Source organism: Lytechinus pictus, chromosome 4, assembly GCF_037042905.1.
Source record: "Lytechinus pictus isolate F3 Inbred chromosome 4, Lp3.0, whole genome shotgun sequence".
Lineage (NCBI taxonomy): Eukaryota > Metazoa > Echinodermata > Echinoidea > Temnopleuroida > Toxopneustidae > Lytechinus > Lytechinus pictus.
The window spans coordinates 11,441,181-11,464,529 of NC_087248.1; the positions used below are offsets into that span (position 1 = coordinate 11,441,181).

The following is a 23,349-nucleotide window of genomic DNA, read 5'->3' on the forward strand; positions in this document are numbered from 1 at the left end:
TGTAGATTTTATTGCAAACTACCACCGTGCAAATTTTCGCGGCGCTCGCGCGATCGAAGGCCGAGATCTCGGGGGGGGGGGGGGGGGCGGCGGAATCAACCCCACCTCCCCCCCGGCTGTGAGATGGGTTAAAGGGGTACTCCAAGCTAAATACATTATGATTTGATCAGTTATAACAAAATCAAACATAATAGAGAAATTTTTACTGGTTAAGGAATGAGAAAGTTATTTCGGATCCGTGCTTGTCTTCATGAATATGAAATGAGCAAACTCATAACGTCATATCCCTACTTGTTCTGTTGTATTTTATTACATGAAATTGTATTTATTAAAATGTTGTCCTTCAAGAATTAGAATAATTGGATTGACAACTGATTTAATGCATATCGGATATTCATTGCAACAATTCATCGTATTATTAGGGAGACGAACCATACATACATGTATAATAGAAAATAATTATGATTTAATTTAATAACATAAGAAAAGAAAAGGGGGCACATGACATCAACAACCTAATGAATTTTCATGACGACATGCACATAATTATTTTCATAAAATAATGCTTGATTTAAAATTCAATAAATCACTTATTTGTTGTCAGAATTTGATGATTATTTTTTAAAGCTTTTTGCTAGGTAGATTTTACTTTATTCATTAAGATATAATTATTTTCATCCCAGAGTAACTAAGAGTGGTAGTAAGTAATCATCTTCTTTCAACTTAGCTGCAAATACATTTTTTCCAATTGAGGAAGACAAATCAAGAGACAGAAGTGAGTGAATATTCATTTCAAATTTCACATAACATCCCAAACTACAATGTACCTTTAACCATAAAAGGACTGGGGGGCAATATTTCAGAAATTCCCAAAAATAGCGCCGCAAAAATTAATGACTTTTTTTTTTGAAGTCTCAACTTTTGAGACTATCTTTGCGACATACGGGTATAGCACGCCACACAACTTTTTACGAGACAATGTCATGCCGCAAATGGCTAATTTTTATACTTTGTTTACAAAGTCTATGGGAGTTGAAATTCATAAAAGGGTGATTGTTTTTCATTCTAATTGGTCTGCTTAGTTAATTCAGTTTTTAAATGGTCTGTAATAATTTCCCTTGAAAAGAAAAAAAGAAAAACAAAAGATGAAAAAACAGAGAAATACATAAGAAATTCTAAAAACAAAGAAAATTGGCTTTCGCAATTTTTCTACATGAAAACCTTTAAATTAGATTACAAAGATGACATCTGTAAAAGAAAAAGAAAATTTGAAGTGAAACAGGATGGTAAATTTGAAAATGTTTTTCACGAATAAATTTACATATTTTATTCATAATATATAAAAAGCAATTATTTTCTGATTTTTTTTAAATACTTGCTTGTAGTTTGTTTGGTAAATAATAGGCATGCCAAATTTTGGCGTGGTCGCGCAAACGGCGGCCAAGATCAGAAGGGCGGCCCCCCAGTCCTCAATACATCTCCAATAGCCCTTTCCTTTTTTAGGGTTAAAGGGGGAGTGAACTGTGTGTGGTCTCTCATTGACTGTGTGTTATAAAGACATAGTCTTGAAATATACATTTACAGATATTTACTAATACTACAGAGTATAAAGTGACCTATTATTGTATTTGTAAAAAAAAACTGAAATGTTTTGAGAGGAAAAGTAAGTGTTTTGCTACGTGGTAACATAATTATTGCGGTTTAAATGTATTGAGTAGTTAATAAGCTTGTTATCATTCAAGTGGGTCTGTATTACTAGACTACTCTAGCATTATGGTTCAGGAAACTGGCCAGGTATGAGTAGTTGAGGACTCGAGATGGCGCTTTTAGTTTGTATCTACTTTAAAGCATATACAATCCAGCAGCCCTGCACAGCATCCCGTGAATCCTAGACTGCTCCTCTCGCCATGTTCAAAACGAATTCTAGCAGTGTAGTCTTGTAATATAGACCCATTTGAATGGTAACACACTAATTCACTATTCAATGCATTGATACTGCAATGTTGGTCATCATACAGCGTAGGTCAGTTGGCCCCTTCCCCTTAAATACTCTACACAAAACAGGAATTCATTGGAATTGATTGGAAAGGGTGGAATATAATTATTTGGTGTCATATTTGATATTCAGTCCAACATAGAATATACTATCGTTGAGAAGGTTTGGTCTTTAATCAATACATAATGCAGTTATATTACACTAGGTGAAGATGTTATGGATTACCACGAGGTGACAATCTGAATTTCGAGAAATTTATCTAAAAATAAAAACGAATATTCTAACAATACATAGTGAGCCTCAAGAAGAAGGGGTAGATATACAATGCTGCGCAATTTTATAAAGCCTGTCACAAGCTTGGTAAAAGCATTTCAGTAATGTGAATTACATGTATACTCGGGCACCATTGAACATTATAATATCATACAAGCGCAGAAGTCATCAAATGTATTTAGCCCATTATAATTTCAATATGTTAATTTTCCAGTTGTTGGAATGTAAAGTAAGATCTAGCAGCCCCTCTCAGTAATGCTTTTATCTTTATAAAGAAAAGCCGATTGAGCACTTATTTTACATATTTACTAATTGGATATTAGAAAGCGACTGACAAACAACATGTCCTGAGATTTTCATCTGATTCCAGGAATGAGAAGGTATGTTATATAACCAAAAATATGAAGACATTTTATTCCGCTATTTTTTTTTTTTTTTTTGGGGGGGGGCAACTGATTGAATTCAATTTTGATGTGAAATCTGTAAATTTATCCAATAAAACACACTTTTTAGTTTATATCCATCAAACCACAACCATTTTCGGGCACATGGATTGATATGATCTATAAAAGAAATGAAATAACATGCATTATTTTGATTTATTAATTTTCATATCTATGGATATTCTGGGAACTAACGAAATATAACGGGAAAACATAAGTGAAAATGTATTAAAGGATTCAATCCTAGGGTTTAATCCTCATGATTAGCAGCTGATCCTTTCTTCACCAGAGCTACGTCCTTGATCTTATTCAGCAAATCCTGGAGTTGGGTCTTAGTTTTACTCTCCTCATCCACTGCCCTCCTCTTGTCCCCCTCCTCCTCGCCTGAAGGTGCGCTGTTCTTCTGATCTTGCTCTCGGGTGTGAGCCATGTGTTTTTGGACCAGGTCTTGGTATTGGACTAAGAGGGCGTGTTGGTCGGCAGTGAGGTGTTTACTGAGGAATGTGATCAGCTGAGGTACGCATCTAGGGTCAAAAAATAAACTTGTAAGTATAAAAAACAAGAATAACAAAAGTGATGATGATGAAGATGATGATGCTGATATAATTTATAGGATGCAAAATATTTGAGGAGGCGCAATAGCTCAGTCTGTAAAGCGGGTGTTTCGGATTCGGGTGACCTGAGTTCGATTTCCACTTGGTACGCTAGTGCCCTTTGGTAAGCCATTCATCTTCATTACCAGGTCCCACAGAGAGGACCTTAAGCTGTCGGTCCTCTGTTTGCTTGCTTACAAGCATTTATGCTTCCTTCACAATCAGGTAAAAAATCACTAACATATTTGAAGTAGTCAATATTCAGCGATAATCTAATATTAATGACATCCGATTGAATGGTTATTAGAAGCTAGTTTACAGAGTTTAATAAATGTTTCAATGAAGCTGATCTCAATACAATCTACACATTACCAGCAAGAACTTACGAAAACCGTACGTGTACACATTTAAGGCCTTTACTAGCATGTCGTTTTCTCATCCTGACTTTCCTGAATAATATCACAAAATCATATAAAAAAGTTAACGCTTCATCTTTAAATACCATCAAAATGCTTGAATTGGCAATGACTCAATGATAAAAAAGGCTAAGGCAGTGGCGTAACTACATGGGGAGGGGCGCACGTGGCCCCCCCCCATCAGCTGGCAAAATAAAACAAGGGAAATAGAGAACAAGAGGGAGAAAGAAAGAGAAACGTATAGTGGAGGAAGGAGAAATTATTGTATATTATATTATGTCATATTACATAAGAATTTTTTTCATAACTTTTTTAAACATAATTTGCTTAGGGCCTATGTGTTCATCATTCCTGGTGCTCGCATAGTTGCATTGTCTGTTTAATAATCCTGTTGTACTACAACATCCTGTTTTCAAGTCAATATACACCAAATATATTTCCTTGCACTTCGAGTTATTATTGTTTTATGTAGTGACATAATTATGCTTCTTTTTAATGACGACTTAAAGTGATTGCCCCCTTTTAAGGTCGCTGAATATGAAACATTTTCAGTCTGAGCTTACGTTCGCATTAGTGGATTGGTGATATATGACTGCTCTTCATGAATTCCTAAAACAGTCCTTAAATGTCCCTTTTTCTGGTCTGAATATCAAAACTTCTTGGCTCGCGCTTTGTGCTCGCATCATTTTGTTTAGTGAATCTCTACAAACAAACCTTAGAATGCCCCTCTTGTGGTCTTAATTTCAAAAATTTTCATTTTGCGCTTTGCGCGCAATATTTAAGTAGTGATATTTGTTTCATATTCACGATTACAATGTCTTTAAAAAGTGCTTTAAATGTTTTTAAGTGTAATTATAACAAAATCAGTAAGCACTTGGCACTCGCATTAGATGACTATGGTGAGATATGAATGGTCTTCATAAATTCCTAAAAGATAGTCCTTAAAATGTCCCTGTTTGGGGTCAATGTATAAAAAAAAATTATTGTTTGTTTAGTGAGACAGGTACAAAAATTTGCTTATAATGTCCCTTTTTTAGGTCTGAATATAAAAAAAAAATCATTATTTGATCAGTGAGATACATATCTCTTTAATGGAACAGTCCTTAAAATGTATCTATTAGGTCAGTACACCTGGCAATTTAGCGCGCTTTGCACGCCAACTAAGTGACACAAAATTTTTGTTGGTCCCCCCATGCCGTTACCTATGGTACGCCACTTGGCTAAGGTATACTTAGGACCTGGACTGGTGACCAGCGAACTTAGAAATGGCTAATCTTAAACTTTAAATTTTGAGATTACTTTATGGGCATGTAGAGTACAGAGGATGATTATCATAATTCTATTTATGTAGACATATTAAAATACTTTTGAGAGGATGGCTATTGATATCTGTTTTGATTTTTGGTAACAGGATTACTGCACTAAGGATGTATTAAGTGGTGAAGAAGTGTTTTAGAATTCAAACGGGCCTCTATTATAAGACTACACTGCTGAGTATGTTGCATTATGGGTAGTGATCCTGGCCGGATAGGAGTAGTTGAGGCCTTGAGGAAGAAGGGCCATTAACCCTATCTAGGCCGGGGTATTTTTGGAGTTCATATGGCCGGGGGGGGGGGGGGCCTCCCAGGCCCCCCCCCTTGAGATATCGGCCGTCGACCGCGCTGAAAATTGGCACGCAGGTTGTCTGGGATATAATCTACAAAATTGTATAGTAATTTATTTCATGCAAATTGTTATTAAGTAATTATGCTAATTTATGCGTAATTAGTATGCGAAATCATACTTTTTCCTCTAACTCCATAAATAAAGCTCCAAATGTTCTAATTTTTGGCATAGAAACTCTTTGTGGTGTTCTTAGCAAGTTTACATGAAAAAAATTGTGATATCAGATCAATTTCTTATGTATTATATTGTTTTTTGCAATTTCTTATGTATTTCTTTGTTTTTTGGACCCTTTGTTTTTCATTGTTTTTTCAATGAAATTCTTTGGGGACTCTTCTAAGATCATAAACAGCATAAAATACATACATTTAGACTAGCAAAACTAAAAATAATCATACATTTATGATTTTTGGTTGAAAACACAATTTACATTGACTTTGTACACAAAATCACGTTTTTGAGCAATTTTTGGTCCGACATGCACTTACATAACGTCGCGTAATTTCGGAACCGCGTACCCGGGTGACGCAAAATTGGTCTCAAAAGTTGCGCAAGACTTGAAAGTAAAAAGTCAGCGAGCAGCGCGGTAAAAAAAAATTGCGCAGCGAAAATATTGTGCGACTCGTTGAGGGGGGGGGGGCTTGGAGGCCCCCCCGGCCTAGATAGGGTTAAGGATACTGGCTTGTATGCCCCTTAAAACCTGCATACGTAGGATATCATTTTTTCACACACTGTAAAAATAATTTTAGACCTTAATTAAATAACATTTCACATATTGGGCCCTAATAGGCATTTCAAATCTGAATGTATTTTTGTTTGGAATTTCAAAATGCTGCATCAGTTCTAGGCATCATTTTCATATTAATCGCACATCTCTCCAATCATTTGCATGAAAGCAATAAACATTGCAATTAGTGTATTCCCTATTTCCTATTAACAATAAACACCTTCTACCACTGATATATCCTCTACATTCTAGATTCATTGAATCTACTTTTCCATGTGCCTATATTTTCCAATGTTCTCTGAACTTTATATTGGGGTCTGACCATTTTGAAAGCAAAGTTGTTCAAACAAATTGCAATGATTTTATGGACTAATAGTGCAAAAAAATTATGAGAATTGTGTAAAGTATGGTGACTTTGTTTTGACCTATTCCTTGTCACACACCATGACAACCATCATATTTGCTGGGCTCTTTTTTGGTTTTGTTTCAAGAGCTCTTTCGAGCATTTCGGGGGCTAAATTGCCCCCAGCCCCCAAGTATTTTTGTCCCTGCAATACAACTATGGATAAAGAGGTGCTACCACTTTAATCACCATTATAACTATAAGCAGAATTTCTACAAGCTTTTCCACTACCAGCAGAGCAACACCATCCGACCACCTACTACTACTACCAACATCATGCCACTTCCGTTACTATACCACCATTCCCAACAGTACCACAACCCGTATCAGTGCCTCAACCACTCCTACCACTTCCATGTACATCCCTGGTGCATGGAGCATACATTGGGTATGGTTTTGGGAGGGCAACAGTGATGGTGAAGATGAAGGTCTTAAGCAGAATCAGCAAAGCAAGTACCATCATCAGTACCACAAGCACTAGTATATGTACCACTCCCATTACCATCATCACTACAACCATTGCCTATACACTCCCACAACATAACCATTACCTTTTCTGCCACAACCACACCTCTCCTTATTACTTATAGCAATACCATTTCTACTTCCAACATCATCCCAACCATACCACCACCTGGTCCCGTTGCATATAAGTTACTATTATGGTAACTTTGCCATCCAATGGTAACTACCATGGTAATGCTGATCGACAGCCAATCAAAATCAGGGATTCCATGCAAGTTACCATGCAAAGCAAACTAACCATAATGGTAACTTTTATGCAACGGCCAAGTACAGTAACAAGTGGAACGTCTCTGGCAGTCTCGCCTGCATTATGCAATTTAATATAGCAGCAGTGCTAACTTTGAAAAGTACTATAAAATAATCATTCACAAAAACATCATTCATATAATGACATAATACCACGTTCATTGACCATAAATGACATTTGAACGGAGACTGAAGACTGTCAACTACACCCATGTCCACATTTCATTCACTCTATCCATAAACTTTCAAAGTTATGATGGCACTTCAACAATTACCCCAACATGGCCTAAGTTTATTGACCTTAACTGACCTTTGACTTGATTTTGTGACCTGAAACTCACAGGGGATGTTCAGTGATGCTTGATTACTCTTATATTCCAAGTTTTATGAACTAGATCCATAAACTTTCACAGTTAGGATGGTAATTCAACAAATACCCCCAACACGGCCAAAGTTCATTGACCTTTAATGACCTTTGACCATGGTCATGTGACCTGAAACTCGTACAGGATGTTCAGTGATACTTGATTACTCTTATGTCCAAGTTTTATGAACTAGATCCATAAACTTTCAGAGCTAGGATGGTAATTTAACATATACCCCCAACACGGCCAAAGTTCTGACCATTGACCATGGTCATGTGACCTGAAACTCGCACAGGATATTCAGTGGTACTTGATTAACCTAATGTCCAAGTTTCATGAACTAAATCCATAAATTTTCAAAGTTATGATGGTAATTCAACAAATACCCCCAACTTGGCCAAAGTTCATTGACCCTAAATGACCTTTGACCTTGGTCATGTGACCTGAAACTCGACCAGGATGTTCACTAATACTTGATCAACCTTATGCTTAAGTTTCATGAACTAGGTCCATATACTTTCTAAGTTATGATGTCATTTCAAAAACTTAACCTTCGGTTAAGATTTTGAAAATAATTTTCCCAACATGGTCTAAGTTCATTGACCCTAAATGACCTTTGACCTTGGTCATGTGACCTGAAACTCAGGCAGGATGTTCAGTAATACTTGATCAACCTTATGTCCAAGTTTCATGAACTAGGTCCATATACTTTCTAAGTTATGATGTCATTTCAAAAATTTAACCTTAGGTTAAGATTTGATGTTGACGCCGCCGCCGTCGGAAAAGCGGCGCCTTTAGTCTCGCTCTGCTATGCAGGCGAGACAAAAATGATGCAAACCACCACTATTTCCTTCCCAAGGTATGAAGCATACAAGGAATATGGTTTTGTAAGGCAGCAGTGACGTAAGAATAAGGTCCAAAGCAGAATCTGCTGTGCATCTACCATCATCACTACCACAAGCCACTACTGCATGTTATGAACCACTACCATCATTACCAGCACTGCTACAATTTCTACAACTACTTTAACCATCAATGCTATCAATCAATCACTTACCACAGCATCAATCAATCATTTACCACTTCAATCAATCACTTACCACTTCAATCAATCACTTACTACAGCAAAGCAATTACCTTTTCTTCTATAATCACCACCACTTCCTTCCACAACTACATATACCTCTATCACCAGTACCAATACCACTTCCACCACAACGGCCACAACCAACACCACAACCACCTGCATTGCTGTTGCAGCAACCACCATTATCACTTACCTTCCTGGTGCATGGAGCATGCATTGGGTGTGGTTTTGGAAGGCAACGGTGATGGTCAGATGAAGGGCCAAGGCGGAATCGGTTTCGTTCCTCAGCTGCTCGCACAGGGCTTGTCGATGATGGAACACCGCTTGCCTTCAAATGACAAATGTTTACAGCAACGAAATATGATAAGTGAAGGTGAGGTGACCACGGTGTGGTACAAATAATTATGAAGTATTGCTGAGGGAGGATAGTATACATATACATATATTGTGTTATGTGATTGTGTTATGAGATAAGACATATCTCGCATATTCAATAATATGTCAATTCATAATCAATAATTCTACAGGAAGTATAACATGAAACTATATGTTTACCAATTCCAACTTTCTTAAGAAAGTATTACTAATTCTTCTTCTAGCTGAACTTCTGACGCACACACATTTTATGGGTTTCTTATTCACTACATTTCATGTTCTCACTAAAAGGTCAACTCCCCCAATTCAGAGTAAAGTTATGACATACAGATTGTTTTGGTCAAGCGTGAAAGGTTGACTAACACCTGTTTGGCTGTAGAGTCTTGACCAGACCAATATATAAGGGTTTCACTTCTGAACCCAAGTCAGTTTTTACAGAATAGAGATTAGAGAATACAGATTGGAGTTTTGATTACTTTAGAAATTGTTCCAGGTGGGGGGGGGGGGGGTGGGGGAGATTTGAAAGTAAAAAGTCTGAGCGGCATGGTTGTAAAATTTTGCACGGTGGATTTATCTTGAAAATGTAGAGGGGGCGGATTCTGCCCCCTGGCCTTTTAGGGTTAAAGTGCCAGTGACATGTCGAGATGGCGACAGAATTCATCTTGCCTGGTTGACATATATAAAGTTGTCAATATTGCAAGATACCATATCTTGCCAAGTTGACGTATGAAAATGTGTATGTCATCATGGCAAGATATGCCATCTTCCCATGTTGACGTCATTGTTCGATGGGGCAAGATAAATTATCTGCCATCTTGACAAGGTGATGGCACTTTAAAGCTCCCGTATACTACATTTATCATTTTACTGCATTTCACTGCGATAAGTTTTCATTTTTACCTGTCTTTCTTTTTGTCTGGTTTCTTGAGCATGATGTCACAGACGGAAGGGTCACACGACTGCTCTAGGTTCTCCACGAATTCATCTAGATCCTAAAACAAAGAACAAACACATGAAATATATTCTAGACCATTACAAATCCTAACATTTTTCCACGGTGTGAACATCATTGGGAAGATCCCTTCATTGAACAAAAAAAAATCAGTACAGCTCCGCATACCCTAGCCTACATGTACCTAGGCGGAGGCTGCAGCTTTTGTTTTGTCTTTTATGAGTCTGATGCTGTTACGGAAAACATCAGCAATACCTACATTTGATGCGGAAGACTGTGAACGAGCCACCGCCCATACCCTCCTGTCTCGTGTTTAGTTGTATTCTTTCTATCAAACAGGATTCGGTACAGATTCTTCGAAAAACTGCAAAAGGACAATCATCGCTTGAAAGAAATCAATGCAAGACAGGCAGCCACGGTTCGTAGTATCTTGCATTAGATGTACTGCTGATGTTTCGCGTTACAGCATTAGACTCTAGACTCGTAAAGGCAAAGACAAGCTACAGCCTCCACCTAGACCATCATAAATTATGATCGTCTTCAAATGCAACTTTGCATTTATGTCCTGCCATCCCAGTGATATAGGTGGAGATTTGGATGAAAATTCATTACACAGGGTTTTAATTTTCCTGATTTTAATTAGCAATGAATCTGTGGTCACAAAGCCTTATACATGTTTGTGTTTTATGGAATTCACAAACTTTACATTTCTTAATGGATTTCTTTTATCCAAAATCTTAGAATAGCTATCAGACAGCGATGCCAACAGTAGAGACTGCATTGCAGTACTTTGAAAGTTGAAGATATTTTATAAACAACATCAATTTGTTTCATTTACATTAATTTTACCCATTTCACATTTATGAAATACTCATAACAAAGTCAATATATTGGAAAGTTATTTGAGTAATCAAACAAAATAATCATAGGTCTTGCTAAATCTCAAAATCTGCAAAAGACGAGCATAATTCATCTCAATTTGGAAAAATGCACCTCCAAGAAAACTTTCCTATCTATGTCCCTGCCCTGTCCCTTCCCCATCTCCCTCCCTCCTCTTTCCTATCCCCCTCCCTCTTCGTGCCCTCCCCCCAAAAAACTTCACAAATAAAAGTACATCCATTGTCATATACCATGTCTTGCAGAAAAGAGACTGTACATACCTTACCACTGAGGGAGCTATTTAGTTTTGACATGACTGTCTTGATCTTATCTGGAAGCTTGCTGATGATGTTTAATCGCATCTGTAATAATAATAGTAATAATAATTCTGTCATGTTTTACCCGGGGTAGCCACTTCAGTTCCAATAACTGATCTCCCAGCTGGCTCTGCTGAACAAGATAATGTTAATGCCAGAAGACTATGACTATTCAATATTGATACGAGAGGTGTGACAACGGGTCCAAAGCACTGTGATCTTGCAACCTGGCAATCTAGATCCAAAGCCAATCTTGCATGGATCCCTTTTACTTTTTAGCAAGTAGCCTAGCCTTTCCGATGGGCATTGGGCTTTCTGCCGAGCATGCATTGATGACAATGATCAACCATAGCTGGGAAAAGATTCATCTTAATTACATTGTCCCTTCTAAACAATAACAAACCTGTCCTCTGGACGTCATTAATAATTCTCACATTTCTATATGTGCCTTCGCATCGGCTGCTGGGTGACAGGCTCAAAATTTGGAGACTTCTCCAGAATACATTCTTTCATTTATGTCCTCTCTCGTCTCTTTCGCTCACCATGGAATCTCTTTCATTTCACTCTCTTCATTCCACTAATTCGCTACATGCGGTAATGTTGTTGTACAGCTCAAAACAATTCTTCATGAATTTAGTAAATGTACATGTACAAAGTGTGAAAGAAAGAGGAATACAGGTTTTTTGAGTGGAATGAAGTGGAGTTTCGATTTTCCCTGAACACTATTACATGTACATTACCTTACGACAAATCAGAGCTGCGTCTTTTCCACGGGATTCTTGCAAGTATCTTCTAATCACCTATCTTTATATTTAATGATACACAATACATTGGGGCTGCGGGAAGCTCTATAATGGCTGTATAGTTTTATGGGCTTCTTCCAACTAGCCTCTGGTGCATGTTCCTGGCAAGATGAAAAGACCTTACAGGATTCCTGTGAAAAACATGCAGCTCTGACTTTCGGAAGGTGCTTTAATCACATTGCCCAATCAACCCACCTCTGGTGTGAGCGCGAGAGGATCTGTTGCTATGGCTGGTTCAGCTACAGCACAACATAGCATGGTGGTTACATCGGAGCAGAGTGAACGCAGGAGATAGCGGGATAGCTGGCCTTCAAGTTCCTCATCTAGACACAGTAATGAGAACAAAAGCTGGTATATTGATGCTGGATATTAAAGGAGCGTTGCACTTATGGGATGTGCAAGCGAACATATTTGGGGGCGATGTAGTCTAGTGGTTATGACTCTTGTCCTTCAATCAGAAGGACATGGGTTCGAATCCCAGCCTTGGCGTGTTTTCCTTCAGAAATGACCATAGCTTCTCTTTTATATACTCTTCTTTTTTCCTTTTTCTGTTTCTTCTCTATTAATTTCTTCTCCTCTTTCTGTTTTTATTTTCCACTTCTTGAAAAGTCAAGTAATATAATTCCCTCTTGACCCCATTGCTGACCACACTAACTAAATTTTTCACTCCTTCTGGAAGATAATCTGTAAAATGTGGCTGAATTCTCCAGAAATTATATCAACTTTAATACTCATTCCTGAGCGAATTAATAATCTCACTAGTCACAGTTGTGCAAGAGATAACAAAAAGCTTTCAGTTGGTGCTGAAAATGATAAGAGCATATCAAAGCAATTTGCAGAATACTTCTAGCATTAGCATGGTGACTTTGCCATCAATGGTAATTCCCACAGAAACCTTGATAACGTTTGGATGTTCAGCAATGATGACATTGTTTACAATAGATATCAGGGTCATGTTACACATCACATTCAAATAATGTATGTACCTCCTGAGCACTGCTTGACCCCTTTGATGAACTGTCTGATGTTATTCCAAAAGGCATTGATCCCGTCTTGAAGATCATCTCTCGTCTTTCTCCTGGTGGCAGCGCTTCCTCCGGCCATCATCTGGAATGCCACTTTCACAACATCCTGGTAGGCACGAGTTAGAGGCCTTGGATATTTAAAAATGAGTAAAGTTAGACGTTATAATTAATAATGTATTACAGCCAGTCAGTAATCCAGGTTTTAATCCCCGACAATGGGGTCGGCTGGATTCACCTAGAACTCACAGAGATCCCCCTCACCACCTCCCTCTACTTTACTCTATCCAGTGCACCACCCTCCTCCCTCAACCCAACCCTTCTACTCTCCTCCACTCCATGCTTCTATATCTTCTTTGGTCCCCCCTTCCTCTCCTACCAGCCAACTCAAACTCAAGCGCTTTTCCAAAAAAATAATGAATATTCCTCCTCAGCACATGCCCATACCAACATACTCCCTTCGCATTCACCCTCTGATCTACGGTCTCTTCATAAAGGACTTGCAACTGTTGTAACTTCGCCATAATGGCAACTGCCATGGTAACAGGGCTCAGCAGCCAATCAGAATCAAGGTTACCATGGTAGTTGCCATAATGGCCAAGTTACAACAGTTGCAAGTCCTTTATGACAGGGGCCCCTGGGCATAATCCTATTGTTCCTTGCCTTTGAGGCATGGTTCCATCATCTCCTTGTGCAATTACCAATCAGACATCAGGGATAGATTAAACCAGGGCCATTGAAGGCCATGGTCTGTATATTGGCCATTGCCTTGGCGATTCGTCTGTGCTCTTTTAATTACTTTTCCTCCATATTTGCTATGATAAAGAATTGTGAGCTGTGGAAAAGTGGCTTTGTCCTAAATAAACTTGGTTCCCCCAAAAAACTGATCAAAGTTTTACAAGGGCACTGCACAAATTCTACTCAGTCAAAATGAACAATATTTTTACACAGGCTAGCTTCAATAATTGTTACTAAACCCATGCCAATATTTGAGAGATTGGGTCAATCACAGAGAGGCTATAGCCCTTCACATCAATTGGTTTCTGAATCCAAAGTCACAAACTGTCCAAAGAAAGACCAATGATAATGAGATGGGATTAAACAAACTTCCAAGTGTATTACACATGTACTTCACAGGCATGTTTGATTGATTGGCTCAAAACTTAAAACTTGTGTTAGACTTCACTCAAGACCCACTTGTGAATTAAAGTGTCATATCCGGTTCGAGCCTGCAGACTAACTTGACCTCGGCTAACACAGACCTAAAAGATTGTTCTCACATACTTGTATACACCATTTGTTTTGTCTACCCAGATACTGGATGAAAAGACCCTTCAAATTAAAAAAACACTCAGCAGGATTCCCACTACAGGGTGCAGCTTAACACAACTCTTTTGTTAACTTGTTGCCTGCAGGAACTGAAAGGTTCCTGTACAGAGTCTATACAAACTAGAGAATTCTGCATTCAACAGGTTAACAGGCCTTACCTGAAGAGTTCTTCAGCAAGTTCGGCATGAAGCTCCACTGGACATTCATCCAATTTCTCACTCAACATTTCTTCCATCTTCTCCAGCGTCATGAACGGGAACTCAGAGGCCGATACTCTGGACCCTGCAAGCATTTAGATTTCAAATAAAAGAATCGAAATATGCCACATGCAAACAAGCAAAAATATTCAGAAGTCCAATCTCAATGATGTGCAATGTTCACTACTATATAAATATTGATTTCCGTTGTTATACCTGTATTCCTAAAAATCGATAAATGGAGATCCACTAGTAATAAGTATTTTGAAATGGTTTTCAGATCTTGAAGTTTATCTGTATAAGAACTCTGAATCAGTATAATCCTATCAAAGTCTAGAAAAAAAACATTCAGATACGACTCTGTTTTTACATGTAGGTGAAAAAACTTGCTTATAATCAGCTATTGAATGGAAAGCTCTAGAATGTGATTGAGAATAAACAGTTAAAAGATTAAAAGATACATATCTTTTAAGGTCAAGATATCAGAATTACAGTAGTTATGAAATGAAGAGTATTTCTATGTGATTAACTCTTTACCTGCCACAGGCAAAATTCCACTGTGCCACTTTTGGGTTCAACCTTAAGAGGGGTTCTGCCCAGACTATTCTTATTCAAATCATATTAACTTTTGATTGCTTTATTATTGAGAAAAGCTTTGCGTGTACACTTTACAATAAGCCAGTTCACGGTTAGCTCATGATCAACTTTTCTCAAATGACCTTTGTGATTATTCATTAGGATAAGCACTATCATTTTCAAATGTAGATGATGCGTAAGCTTTACCGTAGAGTATTCAAATTCTAAGAACAAAAGGCATTGTATAGACCAGGTGACTAGAATAGTACATCAGGGATAAAGTTTGGAAATCTGTTTTATTGTCTGCATTTGGCACATCTGACTATTGTTTAGGCTACTGTCAAATACCAGTGAGTATGTAGGCTCTATTTATTACTCTTCAGCTTGGATGTGAGAAAATGAATATTTTGAAAGGAATACATGAATAATCATCTAATGCCTATGTCAGTGAAATTGAAAGCCACCTTCATGGTTTATCTCAAATGACCTTTTTCTGCTCGTGCGCAGTTTGCAACCGTGAACAGGCTTATACACAAGCATCACACACCACTCTGTGTGTATTGTGAATGAAATGTGCCTTGAGCCGTAGTTGGCCGTCCACTGAATGTTACTCGAGTCAAAACAAAGCAAGCAGTGATAAGAGTAAATATAAATAGTATAAAGATTGAAGCTTTGATCTCACTCACCTCTCTGCGTATCTTCATCATCATCCTCTTCAACTTCTTTCCCTCGTCCTTTCTTGACCTTCTTTGTTTTGACCTCCCTGGCCTGTCCTCCTACGCCTCCCTTAGCACTACCACCCCCACCAACACCTAACGGTCAGAGATAGGAAGAGAGAGACAGACAGACAGGAAGAGAGTTAGAAGGAGAGAGAGAGAGTGACAGAGATAGACAGCCAGACAGAGAAAGAGAGGGAGAGAGAGAAAGACACACAAACATAGGCAGAGAAGGAGAAACTTACAGACAGAGAAACAGAATGACAGAGGCAGTGAGACAGGCAAAGATATATGGAGAGAGACGGACAGTCAGAGACAGACACAGAGAGAGATAGAGATTTTTTTTAAATGAAGACAGAGGGTGAGAGACAGAAAAGACAGAGAAATAGACATAGTGAGGGAGAATAAGGGGGAAAGGAAATGAGATAAAGGATTTAATTCATTTTCAAACATATAATTTGTGAATGAATAAATTAAAACAATAAGAACAAAAGGAGAAACATACATGTAAAGGTCAACAAAAATACATATCAAATATTCTACTTGAACTATATGAACGTCATTTTGTCTTTTCAAATTTTGTCCATCATCGTCTCACCCTAACAATGTGCCTTGGAATAGATTATTTCTGGATACATGGCGCTATATAAATGGCTATTATCATTATCATTATGACGTAAACAGGGGGCCATTTCATAAAGCTGCTCGTAAGTTACACACACGACTTTAAACCAGACTGGTGTTCCTTTCTTGTGCTAAATGACATGCGGTATTCCTATGGAGCCAAGTTCGAAACTAAGAACATGTTCCAGTTGTGCGTAAAGCTGTGTGTAACTCTACAAAAATCATTACGAATGGGAGGGGGGGGGGTGTTTTACAAAGATCTACGTATGACTTAGAGTCACACCTGAATGTCGACGCTTACATGATATGCAACGCACAATCTGATTGATTAATACGCAGTAGTGCGCATCCTCTTGGCATGATCTGACCAATGCGGTCATGCCTTATATAACGCACGTAACTAGGCATTTAAGTGCGACTCTACTGGGGCTTTGCAAGAAACTTGCGATCAATTGCAAGTCTATTTTCGGTCCCTAAGTCAATTATATGTCTTGCAGTTAATTGCAAATTAGTGATTATTTGCTAATCTGCTCCTTGAAACAAGAAGTTTAATCTGATTTGTTTACAGCTATCATTGATCTATCGGTTGTAAAACTGCAACAGAATATTTGCAATTGATCGCAAATATTTTCTTGCAACACCCCCTAATTCATACTCAGTCTTTGTAAACACACCCCTTGTCTATTCGCCTAGATGCTTACTAGATGACCTGGTGAGAATTTCATGAAGGAGTCGTCAGATAGTTTATCCGACAAAGTATGTGTCATCCAACTCTTACCCCGGCCCACAGTTACCATAGAAACTGTGCTCCTCAGGTAATCAAAATGAAGGAAAGTTGTCATATCTGACAATGAGGCAGACAAAAAAAATGTTGATGAAATGCTCCCTAGGTAGAAGGCAAAGAAGAATAAGACCATGGGGTAAGACAGAGTGGCCCATATTCTGAAGTCAGGTTCAACTAAGACCATGGTCTAATTCTGTGCTATAGTTACGGGAAAGCCAAAATTTTTATTCAGCTGTATGTTTACTGTGCTCTTTCCTGATTCATCGATGGTGAAGTCAATCATCTATTTATACTTCCGAGACAATTATGAATGATTTGAGAGCCAAATGAGCTGAAATATAATATCTCTACTGTCACTGATTTATGTAACAATTGGCTATCCATCTTTAAACCACAACTTTAAACCTGAGTTTAAGTTAAACCCGACTTCAGAATACGGGCCAGTAAGTTTAGACCGTGGACCTATGGTTCCATGATTTTAGACCAAGCAGTGGTCTACCTTACCTGCCGCCTTTTTTCTCCTCTCTTCTTTGCGATCTCTTTTAGCATCCGATCCCCCCGATGGTTTCTTGTCAGCCTGCATCAGGATGTCTGGTGCTCTCTTGGCATCCTTCATAATAACAGAATGTAGGCAGTTGGACAAAAAAATCAATCTATTGCAAAGTTGCGATTAGTTGTGAACTAACATATGAATAATCAATTACTTGCCATCTCCATGTATGAGGAGGTACATATTAGTTATATTTGTATATTTATTAGATTTGATTTATCAATCGAAACAAAGTTTGTCTCTTGCAATACCCTGTTGTTACATAATATCAAAGTAAATGTGGTTACTTAGTCATGAAGAATCTCATGGAGCATTTTTTTTTGCTTCATCTTTGTTTTATATCATTTCAAGGCTAGACAATAAAAAAACAACAATCAATAAAACAATACAATATGCGGACTGCTCTTGCAGATGAAAAAAAAAACATTGAAACATGTGCATAATCTCACCTTGGTTTTAACAAAATGATTGAAAAAAAAAAGTTACTTGAAATTACATTGATCTAATAACCATATTTTTGTGTATGTTTTATGAAATAGAGACATATAGAGATGATTTTTCTCAATAAATTACAATTTTGTTTAAAAAAAATAAAAAAAACACATATTTTTAAAAAGAAAAAACGTACTGCCATATTTTGGTTGCAAAAACGTACTAAACACGCCTATAACGTACTGGTTGGCAGGTATGGTATATCATTATTATCATCCCAAAATTGTTATTACCTCTTTTGCTTTGACTTTCATGATGGGATAAAAGATTGCCTTGCAATCAGCCATGAACTTATGACTACAGATGATTGTATCGCAGAAGACCTTGCCGTCTAGCTGACGGTTTCCTTTGAGGCAGTGATGCAAGATCTGTCCACAGTCAGTCGATGTGAAGGAGCTCGGAAGGAGGGGCTGAAACATGGAACAAATAGTATAAGTGATGATATATGTCTGCTTCCGGGATGACCACTTCTGTATCAATTTCTCTGACAAAAGAAGTTTTGCAGTTTTATATGGCTTTGGGGTTACAATGATGATAATGTCATAAGGTTAGAACAAGAGATGCACTCGGGTCACTTGGTTCCATCTTCACCTGTGCGCCTTGAGAATTTGAAAGAGATGAATATTGCACCTTATAATTTGCATTTATCATCACCATCATCATTATAATCGCAAGGGATATAAAAGGGGGCAATACATATTTAGTCCATTTGTGCTGTTTGCTTATCCTGACATAATGTATATACTGTTCATCGCTCAGCGTGAAGGTTTATAGTTTTTCATTTTTTTCGTTTTGGGGATACTACTTTCAAGTAAGATGGATTAAAACAGATGCAAGAGATTTCTGTGTAACGTTGGACAAATAATGTGACCAAGATGTTTACTCCCAAATATTGTCAATGATATTATATCATTGACATATTTGGGAACAAATAATAATAAACAATAATATTGTCTGATGACTAAAACGTACTGAAGTCAATAAAAGAAACAAAAACAAAAGAAAGCAATTGTTGAGTTGTACAATATGTTTTCCAGACTGTTATGATGGCAGAGATGTGATGTGATGAAGGTGGAAGAGGAAGAATAGGAGGATGGTGGTGGTAATGGTGGTGGTGATGATGGTTATGATTATGACTATGATGATGTTGGTGATTGAGAGGATGATGAAGAGGATGATGATGATGATAATGATAATGATGATGATGATGATGACGATGAGGATGATGATGATGATAATGATGATAATGATGATGATGAATATGATGACGATGAGGATGATGATGATGATGACGATGATGATGATGATAATGATGATGACGATGATGATAATGATAATGATGATGATGAATATGATGATGATACTGAAGATGGTGATGATGATGATGGCTTAATGCAACAGCTAGTATTTTGCAAGTGCTGTCTTAAAACTAAAACTTTAAACAATTCTAAACCCCCTTAGTTCTAAGGATATTTGTCAATCCTTGAGTAAATGCATCTCTCTCCTTTTCTGCTGTTTTTATACACTGAAATGAATGTTAGGGTGTACTTCTCCTTTCAGTAGTTACAGTATAATGATATCATCACAGGGAATAATTTTCCTTCTTTTATGAATACTACACAAAATTTCGTCTTTTGTTTACATAGCTCTGTACAGAACATGGTTGAAAACGTTTGTTAGAACCAAAATGCTAATCAAATTTGAGAAGTAAAATTATTCAATACATCACCTCAATAGTAATTTTCATGGATTCTATTTAAAGTCATCTTATGCTCATTAGGACAACTGGGAGTTAACAGGGAGGTACTCACTAAGACATCAATCCATGTACCAGACGACAATGCTTCCTCCACGCTAGCCTCTACACGGTCTTGTAAAACTTTGCCGATGCAGCAAGACTGTAGGATCAGGAGATTCTCCGACTTGAAACGACGCTTGGCAAAAGACTTAGGATCGGGGATGCCAAGTCTTGACAAGGCATCAAATTCTGCAGAATTAAGGAAAGAGGTAGGTGTGTGTTTGAGACGAAGGGAGGGAGGAGAGAGGGGAAAGAGAGCGAGGGGGAGAGGGTGAGATGAAGACGAAGGGAGACACGGGGGGAGTGAGTGGACATATGTTGATGTAAGTGTGTATATGTGTTTGTTTAGAACAAATTGTGACCAATCAATATCACTTCATATATATAGACTTCCCTTTAAAGGAGAATGAAACTCTTGGAGCAAGTTAGCTTTTGTGAAAGCAGAAAAATCAAAGAATAAGATCAACAAAACTTTGAGTAAAATAGGACTTGCAATAAAAGAGTTATGAGCATTTGAATGTCGAGATCACTAATGCTATGGAGATCCTCCCATTGGCAATGCGACCAAGATCTGTGATGTCACACACGTACAACTCTCCCATTCGGACACTGAAAATATACCCCAAAACATCTCTTTTTGCTCATTCTAATCATATGACAAACGATTCATCAATGATATAATGTTGTGAAACCTCTGTACTTGTCATCTCATAAAGAAAACACCTAACCTTGTGATAGACTCTATAAAAGTGAGAATATAAGTGAAATAAGTACTAAAGTAATGAGGGAGTTGTACGTGTGTGATATCACAGATCTTGGTCGCATTGCCGATGGGAGGATCTACATGGCACTAGTGATCTCAATATTCAAATGCTCATAACTTTCTTATTATTCATTCAATCTTCCTCAAACTTTCAACAATATGTTTCTTTGATTTTTCTCTTTGATATGGATTCAGCTAGTTTCAAGGGTTTCATTTTCCTTTAAATTGAAAGTGTAATGATTACCTTATGATGTCATGAGTTAAGAATAATATTGTCATCCCCCTTGTCACTAAGAAAAACATATTGTGCTAATTTTAGAATTTGAAATGGTTCAACATTTCTTATCGTCACGTAAAATAAATATATCTTGCACCTACACCATTTGACACATCACATCCCATTGTCTTTACAAAAAAATAATTTGTCGTGCCAAGAAAGAACTTTTAGACACAAGCCCCTGGATTTGTTTATAGGCCAATCCATACGAGTAAAAAGTTGAATGAAAAGAAAAAATCAAACTAGCATGAGGTTGAAAATTTCATCAAAATCGGGATTAAAATAAGGAAGAAATGACATATTGTAGTTTTGCTTAATATCATTAAACAGTTATATGCACATCCTGGACTGGTCGGTATGCAAATGAGGGAACGAATGACGTCGCCCACTCACTATTTCTTTTGTATTATTTGATATATGATATATATTAATTTTTCCTCATTAAAACATGAAACAAGGGTTGTATCCTCCCTGAATATGTGAGACTGCCAATTTGAAATTTGATGTGATACAGATGCATTCTTATTGAAAAATCTAAATATTCTGTATTTTACATGATAAAATTTCAAAAAAGTAGTGTGTGAGTAATATAATTGACTCACTTATTTTCAAATCATTATGTTCTATATACATGTACAAATAACTTTGTTTTTAATAAGTGAAATTTCAATATTCATTTTACATCCAATTTCGATTAAATTTTCAGCATTATGCATGTTGGATTTTTCTCTTTCTATTCAAATCCCTTTTTTGTTTGGGTGGACTTGTGCTTTAATTATCAGTTGTATAGTGTAGAAATTAATAATCACGTACCAAGATAACCATTCTGTGCGTAGAAGGAGTCGACCCAATCATTCTGTGTCTTGGTGAAGATATCAGGAATGTACGAGGCCTTCTCCTGTCTGCCACCCATGAGGGAGCCCTTCAAACGCTTTTCCTTCTCAAGACCTTCAAGAATACCTGTCGTTACAATGAACCATAATGTCTTGGTGATGTAAAAAATACGTTATAGAGTTTTATAGATGTTGTGATAAGCTGTATCCTCTCTGCCACCCATGAGGGAGCCCTTCGAACACTTTCCCTTCTCAAGACCCTCAAGAATACCTGTTGTTATAATGAATCCTAATGTCTTTGTAATGTAAAAAAACAATGTACTGTTATGGAATTTTATAGATGGTTACTGTTATGAGCCATATCCTCACAGCCATGCATGAGGGAGCCCTTCAAACAGTTTCTTTCTCTAGTCCTTCAAGGAAACCTGTCGTTAGAATGAATTGTACTGTTTTCGTGATGAAAAAAATACAATAGAATGTTATGGAATTTTATAGATGTTACTGTGAAAAGCATTCTCCTCTCTGTCACACATTGTATCAGCTTCTTAATTTAGAATTCATCAGAAAATGTGTCACCAAGTCTAGTATAAAAAAGTACAGGACTTGTTACTCTACAAGCACTTGTCACTCTCATTTTGATGTAAACCTTGTTACTGCTCATTTTCATTTAGGTAATGCTTTGAAATGTGTAACATCTTTCAATCAAATTAGATCCTCTGCAGAGGCTGAAAGCAATCTCCGCACAGGTTACCTGTTGTACATGCTTTTCTTGTTTTTCACTCATCACAAGTGGTTTAACAAATCCATAAATCTTTATCGGAACTTAAGGTATTATACCTCATCTATACTTGCTGTACCACATTCTTATAATTCATGGGGGATCCATCATTCCTACATGCTGAGTAATTCCCATGGAATAAACTTCCACACGACATTTGTAATATTTCCTAATTTAACATCTTCAAGCTCTTACAAGTAACAAGACCACAACAGGCAGCTTGTGTGTTTCATCTTCTCTCCATTTCAGTGAGCCATGTGATAATTACAACTTAGTAATTAGTATGTTACATTATGTTTAATAGCAACATGCTCTACTCATTTTAAGTGTACAAATGTGTAATGTCCAAATACTAATCTATCTGCCTACTAGTCAATTGATCACTGTTTGTAGAAGAAATTACATATATTCTACTATACACTGCAAAAACTCTAGTGTTGATTTAACACCAGCCTGGAATCTATATATGTCCATACCAGAGAAGTATTGAAACAACACCAACTTGGAATCAAACTGATGCTGTCTTAATACTAATTGGTGTTGTATAA

The 23,349-nt window shown here is 37.3% G+C and overlaps 1 protein-coding gene across 1 annotated transcript in view; it reads right to left on the reverse strand.

The window, feature by feature from the left end:
* Window positions 1-288: 288 nt before the first annotated feature.
* Window positions 289-23,349, reverse strand: part of LOC129259019 (E3 UFM1-protein ligase 1-like) — a 30,712-nt gene continuing 7,651 nt past the window's right edge. Inside the window, exons 8-19 of the mRNA XM_054897286.2 lie at window positions 22,004-22,150; window positions 20,164-20,339; window positions 18,586-18,762; window positions 17,815-17,920; window positions 15,873-15,998; window positions 14,572-14,695; window positions 13,049-13,215; window positions 12,258-12,385; window positions 11,224-11,304; window positions 10,012-10,103; window positions 8,930-9,064; window positions 289-3,236 (exon numbers count right to left, since the gene is read on the reverse strand). Coding sequence (XP_054753261.2) covers window positions 2,963-3,236; window positions 8,930-9,064; window positions 10,012-10,103; window positions 11,224-11,304; window positions 12,258-12,385; window positions 13,049-13,215; window positions 14,572-14,695; window positions 15,873-15,998; window positions 17,815-17,920; window positions 18,586-18,762; window positions 20,164-20,339; window positions 22,004-22,150 — 1,733 coding nt within the window. The 3' untranslated portion in view covers window positions 289-2,962. The remainder of the gene's footprint in view (window positions 3,237-8,929; window positions 9,065-10,011; window positions 10,104-11,223; window positions 11,305-12,257; window positions 12,386-13,048; window positions 13,216-14,571; window positions 14,696-15,872; window positions 15,999-17,814; window positions 17,921-18,585; window positions 18,763-20,163; window positions 20,340-22,003; window positions 22,151-23,349) is intronic.